Source organism: Nicotiana sylvestris, chromosome 12, assembly GCF_000393655.2.
Source record: "Nicotiana sylvestris chromosome 12, ASM39365v2, whole genome shotgun sequence".
Classification (NCBI taxonomy): domain Eukaryota; kingdom Viridiplantae; phylum Streptophyta; class Magnoliopsida; order Solanales; family Solanaceae; genus Nicotiana; species Nicotiana sylvestris.
In genome coordinates this window covers 45,015,863-45,026,859 of record NC_091068.1, presented here as the reverse complement: position 1 = coordinate 45,026,859, position 10,997 = coordinate 45,015,863, and the positions used below count along the sequence as shown (strand labels likewise).

Sequence of the window (10,997 nt, the reverse complement as noted above, 5' to 3'; positions counted from 1 at the left end):
TTGTAAAATTAACTCAAATATCGAGCCTGGAACCCATACATAATTATTCAGTCCAATTTTAAACATAACACACAATTGTAAAAATGTTAAAATTGACACAAATAATAATTAAGGATAACTCGGTGCTACCAGGCCTCAAAAAATGAGCCTGGAACCCATACATAATTATTCAGTCCAATTGTAAACATAATTAATTATTTAATTTATTAAGCTAGCACACACAATTCTAAAAATATTGAAATTGACACGCATAATAATTAAGGATAACTTGGTGCTACCGGGCCTTAAAAATCAAGCCTGAAACCCATACATAATTATTCAGTCCAATTGTAAACATAATTAATTATTTAATTTTTTAAGCTAACACACACAATTCTAAAAATGTTGAAATTGACACGCATAATAAATAAGGATAACTCGGTGCTACCGGGCCTTAAAAAATCGAGTCTGGAACCCATACATAATTATTCAGTCCAATTGTAAACATAATTAATTATTTAATTTATTAAGCTAACGCACACAATTCTAAAAATGTTGAAATTGACACGCATAATAATTAAGGATAACTCGGTGATACCGGGCCTTAAAAATCGAGCTTGGAACCCATACATAATTATTCAGTCCAATTGTAAACATAATTAATTATTTAATTTATTAAGCTAACACACACAATTAATTTTGTTTAAATTATAGTAGACGACATGGACTTTCCTCCGCCTGCGCATCCCGGACCTGCCGAGAATCAGCTACTAGTGTTGCAGGGAGACCATAGGTCCTCCTTTGTATGGGAGGGACAGCTATCGATGCAGCCTCTCCGCCCCAGGAGACCCGACGATTTGTGGGAATTCATCGGGGAGCATCCTTTCCATGCCCGTGTAGTCGCGCGCCTACAGGCTACGGGCTTCTATACGATTTTTGAGCTTGGACGGATGCAGCTTGATTGGTCTCTCATCATGGCCTTGGTAGAGCGGTGGCGACCGGAGACGCACACTTTTCACTTGCCCACTGGAGAGGACACCATCACGCTGGAGGATGTTCAGGTTTTGTATGGGCTACGCGTAGATGGACAGGCCGTAGCACTGCCCCAGTACATTAGATCCATGATGCGTGCACAGTTTTTGGATATGATGGGGCATCTTACTGGTTATAGACCTCAGGGTGACGCTGGGGGCAGTCGCGTTGCTTTGTCAGCCATCAGAGATCATATGGAATTTTTGCACCCAGACATTACCGGCGAGACTGAGGATCTCCACATTGAGAGGTACACGCGGTTGGCACTGCTCCTGCTTTTCGGGTGTGTCTTGTTCTCGAACACTTCGGGAAGTAAAGTGAGTATGCGCTTTCTCCATCATCTTCAGCAGTTGGATGGTTTACCCCAGTACAGTTGGGGTGCTGATGTTCTCGCATACCTATATAAGAGCATGTGTCGGGCGAGCATGGGCCCAGCGGTGGACATATGTGGTTTTCTGCCCCTCCTACAGGTGACAAAATTTTCGAATACTCTGTTCATTTCTCCGCATTCTATATGGTCGAAATAACTCATAAATTTTACATCAACCTTTTATCTTAGGCTTGGACCTGGCAGCGGATCATGCCGTTGCAGCCACCTCTACCACCACTTGCGCCTGGAGAGGCTTATCCATTTCTCCCTCTAGCTTCTAGGTGGATTCTCCGGCGTGGGAACTACCGAGGGACCGATGCTCATCATAATCTCCCCCTTATCAGGGATGTGCTAGATATGCTGGTGGACGGACAGGTAAATATGTACCTACACTTACTTGTTTTAAATTGAGTTGTGTTGCACATACTCACTTTTATGTTATTATTTGGTAGTTCGTCTGGAGTATAATATTCCGTTAAAGTTATTCGCAGTATAATACTGCATTTTACTCATTTATGTAACTTTTTTTAAAGTAGTACAAAAGTGTTTTTTGTCCAAAAAATGATTAAAAAGGTTTCGGATTCTTGCTCACAGCCTGTATGGAAGGGCCTTCCTCTCCGTCCTCCTCGAGAACAACACAACAGTCCATATCATGGTCTTCTAGGAACAAATTATTCACCGTTGCAAGTGCTTCTTCTTCGTCTGACCTATAAATGATGTTTGCCTATTGGAAAGTCTGCTCCACACGCAGTATAGGTTGCTCTAGCGGATAATAAGGACCCCGCCATTGTGGTGACTAGTTGTTGAATTCTTCACAGGTGTAATCATATCCCAAACCAAAGGTAGTGCCATGCTTCTTGCGTTTTATGGGCTTAGTGATTCCTTGGAGGTTCTTGCCGAGCCCCTTGCCAGGTTCATACCCACTCCAATTCAGTATACTCTCAATTTTGTTATCCCACCATTTGTCCTTGTCAACAGCATTTACCCGTTCAATGTGATGGTAAGTCTCTCAACCCAGCTTCCTTCTTCCCTCGATCGCCAAAATGGTCTGGTGACTGTATATAGGGTTGCTACCGTCGCCATGAATGATCACTTTTTGGTGATTCCATTTGAATCTTACTACCTGGTGCAGCGTTGATGCTATGTCCCCAGTGGCATGAATCCACGGCCATCCCAACAGTAAGTTGTAAGATGCTGGGACGTCTATCACCTGGAAATCGACATCGAACTATGTTGGTCCCATTTGCAAGCATAGTACAATCTCACCAATGGTGGACCTCTGGGATCCATCGAAGGCTTTCACATTGATAGCTCCATCTTTTATCTTGTATAGTCCTTTTCCCAACTTCTTGAGTGTTACCAGCGGACAAATGTTAAGACTGGAACCTCCATCGATCAAGATTCTGGTGATGAAATAGTCCTCGCATTGCACAGTGATGTGCAGTGCCTTATTGTGCCCCAACCCTTCAGGTGGCAGCTCGTCCTCATGAACGGTGATCTTATGGCTCTCCAGCACCTATCCTACCATGTTAGCCATTTCCCCACCAGTGATGTTACTTGGCACGTATGCTTCGCTTAGTAACCTTAACAGAGCATTCTTGTGTGCCTCAGAATTTTGCAGCAAAGCAAGAATGGAGATTTGCGTCGGTGTTTTGTTCAACTGGTCGATGACCGAGTATTCCTTGGCCTGTATTTTCCTCTAGAGTTCATCTGGACCTATCTCAATGATGGGTGGCCAATTAGAGGCATTCTTGCTTGACTCAGCTAGATGTTCAGGGGTATAGATTCTACTAGTTTTCGTCATACCCTGTGTTGCAATAGTCTCTTCGAACCTGACCTTGCCTTTCCTCCTCACCTTTGCTGTATAATCCCAGGGTACATCCTTTGTATGGAATGGTTTCATGGTCGACATCGCCACTGGAATCGTCGTGGCTACCCTTACTCCGAACGGAGCGTGTGCTTTAGGTGGCAAAACTACAACCTCAAATGGTGCGAGTGCATTTGTTGGAGACACGAATTTAACCTCAATTGGTGCTGGTGTTTTTGCAGATGATGTTTCTTCAAACTCAAGTGGCACATACATATTCACCTCAACACCTTCTGCGATCAACCCGATTAATCCCTCGGGATCCCAGTCATCTTCTATTTCAATCATGTGGATACCTCCACACTTATGGTATGGCATAGGGTTGTTGCGGACATTTGGAGCAGGTTCCTTTGCCATAATAATCTTGTTATCAATTAAAGACTGGATCTTGTCTTTCAAGGAACAACATTCATCGATGGTGTGCCCTTTCATGTCGGAGTGGTATGCACAGGATTTGTTTGGGTTAACCCACTGAGAAGGGTTCTCAAGGGTTGTAGCAGGGATGGGGGTGACATAACCAGTGGCTTTGAGTCTCTTATACAACTGATCAATGGGTTCAGCAATGGCTGTATATTGTTTTGGAGGTCTGCGATCGAAGTTTGGCCGAGGTCTAGGGAAGTTTTGGCGTGCAGGAGGTGATTGATAGTGGGATGGTTGAGAATTATAGGCTTGGTATACATGTGTGGGTTAGGAATATCTAGGTGAGGTAGGTTGATACGTATGAGGTGGAGGTGATTGATAAGTTGGTGGTGGGGCTTGGTATGAGGGTGAAGGAGCTTGGTAATTTGGGGTCGGCTGATATATGAGTGGAGGTGTTGGGTAAGTTTGGTATTTGAGGGAAGATTTAGTCCTTTGTGCAACCATCACGACCCCTACGTCCCTTTTTTTGGACACACCACCGGACTGTAAAGCATTGTTTGTAGCTTGCAAGGCCTCGAAGTTTGTAACCATACCGCTTTTGATACCCTTTTCAATTCTTTCACCCAGTTTGATAATGTCAGAGAATTTGTGGTTCTCGATCATCATCAGTCATTCATAATATTGCGGGTCCTGAGCCCGGACAAAGAACTTGTTCATCTATTCCTCTTCTAAGGCAGGTCTGACCTTAGCAGCAACGGACCTCCAGCGAGTAGCATACTCGCAAAACGTCTCTATGGGCTTCTTCTTTAGATTCTGAATATTGAACACGTCTGGCGCATTCTCTATATTAAACCTGAACCTGTCCATAAAATAGGATGCCATGCCTACCCAGCTTGACCATTTCTTTAGATCTTGCTTGATGTACCAAGACAACGCATCTCCTTTCAAACAGCTCATGAACATGCGGATTCTCTCGTCTTTCCCTACTCCAACCAGCTTGTCACAATACGTCCTCAGATGGACCCTTAGATCACCTGTACCATCAAACACTTCGAACTTAGGGGGTTTGTACCCTTTCGGCAGTTCGACATCGGGCTGTATGCAAAGATCCTCATAGTTCAGCCCCTCAATTCCCTTGCTTCCTTCAACGCCTTGAATCCGGTTGGTCAGTTTCTTAAGTTCCTTAGCCAGGTTTCTGATAAGCAGATCTTTTTCGTCAGACTCAGGTGTTCTTGAGATAGGTTGGGTGGAGTGTAACATGGTCTCCACGTAGATAAGGGTGTTATGGTGGGTGTGAAAGTGATCGTTTGTGGAGTTTTGGGGTTCGGTGATGAGTAGTGGAGTATTATTTGGGATATGGTAGGTGTTGCATTGGGTCTTTGGCGGAACCATGTGGTGGTGAGGAGCGGGATGAGTCTATTAATTTAGGATATTTTGACGAAGTGTAGGGTTTTGAGTGTTGGGAAAGTTGATATCTTGGGTGCTGAGGGAAAATGATAGGCTTGCCAGATTCCAAACCTGATCGACCTCTTCTTGGAATTTCAGCAATTTTTGTTCAAGTTGGGATGCATTCACCTTAGGAAGCTGAGTACCATGGCTGTTAGTGGCCTCTACCCGTTCAGTTGGATTCTCCTTTCTGACGTTGTTCAGATCTTCCATTTTTCTTTTGTTCTTATTTTTGACAGGACTAAGAGGATGAGTGGGTGGAGGGCCCCTGGATCTTGTGAAATAGGATGACGATGCCAGAGTGCACGAACTAACCTTTGGAGAGGGGAATAATAAAAACAAAAACAAAGAATAAAAGAAAAAGGTAACCAAGTCAGTGAGGATTATAAAAAATATTTCAATATTTAAACACATAGTGCGGGAATGTAAATCATGTCCTAATTTGGGGACCTCTTTGTGCCCGAGGTAGGCCTAGTGACAAATTGTTTTAGAGAACATAGAATGCTAAATGCCTCATTTTATTGATAGAAAACAAGACGAATCCTAAATTGACACTAAATAAATAGGAAATAAAAAGTCACTAATGGCCATTGGCCTTATTACATTTGTAAAGTGAAAAAGTTAAACTCCTATCTACTTGGTCCCTAAAGGACCTTCCCCAGATTCGACATCCTTGGCTCCATCGAACAGCTTCCCCAACTCGCGGAGTCCCAGCAGCAGGTACGCTCTAGCTAGATGTCCGCCTTCAGTCCCTTCAGCATTTTGACAATCTTCGACCCTCTTGAGAAATTTTCTCTCCAATTTTGCTATGCCTCACTCCAAGTATCCCAGCTGCTTGTTGGCACTGACAGCCATGTCCTTCCATTCTTCAATCAGCTTCTAGCTGGACTCTTGTATTTCGCGATGCTCGCTTTCGTACTCACGGATCCTTTTGCATAGCTGGTTGTACTTGACCTGCATCTCGGCCCTTTCATCTATAATCATGTGACCTCGAGCAAACCTTGGCTGGCCCAGACCATCATGATTGTCTTCCAACCAACCTGAATATGATATCCGTCTGGCTCGATGGTGTCTTTCCCTATTATGATCTTACAGTGCCACATATGCTGAGCTTGGCACTTGTAGGGACTATCATCATTCTGCAAGTCGGCTCGAAAATGACCCATCTTGTCGACCCTGGGTATAACTTGCTTTCTACCAGCTTGCCTCACAGCTCGAAGTGGGACGTAAGGGTATGTTCCTCTCAGACCAATTAGTATCAGGAAAGGTGCATCTCCGCATCGGGCGATGAATTCCTCGGTCGAAAACCACTCAAACATCCATTGAACCTGTTCTTCAGTCAGATTATCGAATAGTTCAACCCATCCTTTGGCATTCTCATGCTGAGCGAACATATCGGGGATGTAATTCATTCGTTTTGGATGATGGAAAGCGATGTGATCATCCCAGTCCCTTCGCTGAATCTCTTGCCGGTATTTGCCCTTTTGGAAATGTTCCATGAGCCAGAGTTGGAGTAATAAATAGCAGCCTTCAAAGTGTTTTGCTCCTCGTTGACACTTCTCCAAGGCTCGGTATATGTCTGCAATGATTATAGGCACAAATGCTAAATGGCTGCCCACTAATCCCTTCCATTAAGGTCTTAGTTACTATAGCCAGCCTGGTATGGATTCTTGCTTTCTTCATCGGAAATACGATCAGCCCCAGGAAACAAAACATGAAGACGAAAACCCTTCGATGGATGTGACCCAAAGATGTGATGGCAAACTTGTCAGGGTAGGTACGGTAGGATTTGTTATGCCCGTACTTTTCATACAAGTAGTCAAAAGGGATGTATGATTCCTTCAGACATGTCAATTATGTATTATTCTTCAAACCCATCATTTTGAGAAAACCCCTGCCCTTGCGGTTCTCAGGCATTAACAAACCCGGATTTTCCCACAATAGATCAGCCAATCCTTCTATCTCCTCTAGTAAGGGCATCATTTCAATGTCACAAAAGTGGAACACGGCCCTTTCACAATCCCAAAACAGTATGGCAGCTTTTATGATCCTGTTGTTAGGTTAGATCTCTAGGAGAGATGGTAGACTTCCCAGATATTTTCGGACAAGAGTTTGGTCACTGGAGGGTAAATCTCTCCACCAGCTTAGCAGTCTTGGGTGGATGTTGGCGACCATGCCGAATCTAGGGACTTCGTGCCTCATATTTCTGCAAGACGGATAAGGTTAGGCCCTTACCCCTACCAGACTCGATTATTTAATACCAAAAATTAGCATGAAGCATTTAGTTCTCCAAATAAATGAACAGAACGTGGTGATATCCATTTTGGTTCAGGGAAACCTAGTGGACTTTGAACAAGGCTATCTTAAAGGATCATCCTGTGGACAACATAACTGACCCGGCTAGGTTTGACCATGATACATGCACAATTTGAACAGAGTAAGGTTTCTATGAGTAACTGACCCAAGGGGGAAGGCACGAAACTGTTGACTGCACCGTTGATCGACTAGTTTTACCGCAAATATGCCTTTTCGAATTAGGGGGTAATGATATTGGAAGAGCGCAACCACTCATTATAAGCGTTGCTATAGTATTTGTTTGGCACGAGTGTAGTATGATGTTGAGAATGATAATGAAATAATTAAAAGCATGTTGGCATGTATTTGCACGTTAAGAAAGCGATAAATACAACAGTTTCATAATTTAAAGCAGCAATAAAGGAAAGAAACAGGGAAGACATGTCAGTTTTGCAGTTGAAAGGGAAATTAAATGCTTAAAGAAATTTAAACAAATAATTGCACATAAGGGAGGGTACAAATTCACAAGAACAATCTAAAGTGGTAAAAGCCTAAGTATCCCCAGCAGAGTTGCCATGCTATCGCGCCCCTTTTTCCGTCTTCACATTGGAAAATCGGGTTTATGACATTTTTGGGTATGGGACAACTCATTCCTTTTGGGAACATGGTTTGCATTTTAAAGAGTCGCCACCTAATGATTTAAGGTGCATTAGGACACCTATAGGGTTCATTTCTAAGTTTGTTTGATAACCAGAGATAGTTAAGGGCTTGAAATTATCCTAAAGGGAAGGTGTTAGGCACCCCTCAGGATCCACTAGTGTGGTTCCCGACCAGAAAATTTTGTGAATTTGTACAGTTAGCAAATAGACAAGTATAGGCTCAAATAGTAGGGGATTTAAGTTTAAACACATAAGAGTTTGAAAACAATCATTAAAAGGCAATTTTTTTAAAAAAGAGTTACAATTTTACAAATACTTTAGAATATAAAAAGGTGGGGGGGTCACAGTTTTGTTTATAATATGGATCACATCAATGTGATACCCGGTATGACACTCCTCAGAAGAGAGGATACACGTGGTATTAGCGCACCGGTCATCATATCCATATCTACCCTTCCCACCCCGCTAAGGTATTAAAGCGTGGATTGGTCTCGACCTCTATTGCATGCTATTACTCGTCCCATTCCTATCAGTCCCGGAGGAATTTAGGACTATTATTCCTATAAGAGTTGAGGATTTTAGGCTAACTCTTAGGTTTTAAAGGTAAAAGGCTAAGGCGACAGACAAAAACATGTAGGACTACATTTAAAGAGGGAACACATAAACAATTAAGAGGCTCATATATACCTCCACAGACAATGCATATAAATAGCATGACTTAAACACAGTTAGGGTCAAAATTTAAAGTAGTAAGGCAGGGTGTTTTAATTGTTAAAACAGACCAATTTATTACATAACTCAGATAAGAAGTCCGAATCATGTCTGCCTGCTTGTTGTAGCAGTGCTAATTAAATAAAGGTGAGTTCAGTTTTATCATTATTACCTAAGGCATGCCTAGGCGCAGTAATGAGCATGATGCCTATTACTAATCAGGAATGTAATAAAATAGTATTAATTTAAAAGACCAGGTTATTAAAACTGATTTAGAACTGTACGAGTCAAATCGATTTTTAACTAAACTAGTTTTAGATCCTATAGACATGATCTCTATTATTGCTGATTTTAATTCCTACAAACATGGTATCTAAGTATTAAAGGCTGATTTTGGTCCTATATGCATGGTATCTAATTGAACATGAAGTGAAGAAGGCATGATTCATTTGATCACAGCGAAATTCCTATAGGCATGATTTCTATAAATAAATTGATTTGGATCTCATAGGCAGGCCATCTAATTTCAAAGCCGATTTTAACCTTGTAGGCATGATGTCTGATTATAGCCATTCAGACCCTACAGGCATGGTGTCTAAGCGTGGAAGTAAAACATGCAGAATTTTTTAAACAGATCCTAGGTATGTTATCTAACCTTCTAATAGTTAAAGCATGCATAATCACCCCATCCCTTTTACTAGCCAACCCCAATATTTGTTACAAATTATTACTGACCAAAAATGAATGAATTACATCAGAAAAATGCAAAAATAAGAAGTTACAACCATAGGAAGCCTAATTCTTGACTTCCTTTCTGAGTTATGGAATAAACTATCTCAAATGCCAATGTTGTTTCAAAGCCTTTCTCAAACCTGGGTGTGTCAAAGTTTCCCAAGGGCCTCAAGGGACCCCGGGCAGTGCTTACACCCAGGTTTGCATAACCAGACAGAAATGAGTGCAGTGTGGAAGGGCTAGCCCTTATGTGTCCAAGTTCATAGGGAGTTCAAGGGTCCCAAGGCAAGGCTCACACAAGAGGGGCAGAACTTAGGTTCTAAGAATATAGTGGAAGTGCCGAACACACAGTTTAAAAAAAGAGTTTGTTTAAAACTGGACTGGTAAGTCCATTTTTTGAAGGTACTCAATAGCAGAAATGTTTAAAATCAGTTGGGGTAATGATCAAAACATAGAATTAATAGTCATAAAAGGGGTCAAGGGATTTGGGGAATACATTGTTTGTAAGCACATGACCTAGCATGGGTCTGGTTTGGTCATGCACAACAATAGGTGATGCTGGCATGGCCACAAACCAACCAAAGGAATACAAACACATAGAGGGGATAAGGGGTTTGGGATTCATACACATAGGAGAGCATTAATTTAAAAGGGAAAGGGAACACAACATGTTAGTAAGGTAACTTGACAGCAGAAACATAAGCAGAAGTAGACAAGAATGAGAGAAGTTGGAACAATTAAAGAAACATGTTGTTGTTGATGCTTGAAAATTAACTAGGACATACCAGTAGAGAAGCAAAGTGCAAAAAGTAAGCATAACTCCATAGTCTAGCCTTGACTTTCAGCCGGCTAGACAAAACAGTAGCACAAGTAGCAGTAGAGAAAAGAGAGAAGGTTTTGAGTGTAAGTGTGTGTTCTTGAACTCAAATTGTTCGTGTCTTTGAAAGAAGAGGGGGGTTGGTATTTATAGTTTTGAAAACGAGTGAATAAGAGATAAAGTCTTAAATAATAACAAGGAAATAATCACAATCAGAATCAATTAACACATGTGATTCCCTTTAATTAAGGAATCATTGTTTAACGGGTAGTAACAAGTTTAATTAAGGAAAGAAATCAGTTTGGGGACATATTGATTCTTGCCATATAAGGGGGCAGTAAAAGCATGAAGTAAATAATAAAGTCTAAGTACAAAGTGCTTAGTTTTGGAAAGGGATTCAGCAAGGTAAAACATCACAGTAAAGGAAAGGAATCAATTAATTTTAAATAGATGAGTAAAAATTAGGGCTTGTAAGAAAACCTTTTACAATTAGTCGGAAGATCGAGAGAATCAAGATCAATCAAGAAAGCAACATGATTCTGCACTTCACCATATAAATACAAGAGATGAACAAGCATGCAGAGTTAAACACATTGACAAAAGAAGCAACACAAACATACAGTAGCAGTAGGGGTAAGCTAGGGTTCAGTAGCAAGAAAATATTCGAAGCACAATAGTCAAGTAGGTCAAGTAGTCACATAGAATCAACAGTGAAGAAGAACATAGTAA

General features: G+C 41.6%; 1 protein-coding gene across 1 annotated transcript; it reads left to right on the top strand.

Annotated features, from left to right (window-relative positions):
- The first annotated feature begins 701 nt into the window (after positions 1 to 701).
- LOC138882973 (serine/threonine-protein phosphatase 7 long form homolog) lies at positions 702 to 1,538 on the top strand. Its single transcript, XM_070163623.1, has one exon. The coding sequence runs from the start codon at positions 702 to 704 to the stop codon at positions 1,536 to 1,538; it is 837 nt and encodes a 278-aa protein (XP_070019724.1).
- Positions 1,539 to 10,997: the final 9,459 nt, after the last annotated feature.

Coding starts and splice junctions, on each gene's coding strand:
- LOC138882973 (XM_070163623.1), top strand. CDS start 702: ATGGACTTTCCTCCGCCTGCGCATCCCGGACCTGCCGAGAATCAGCTA.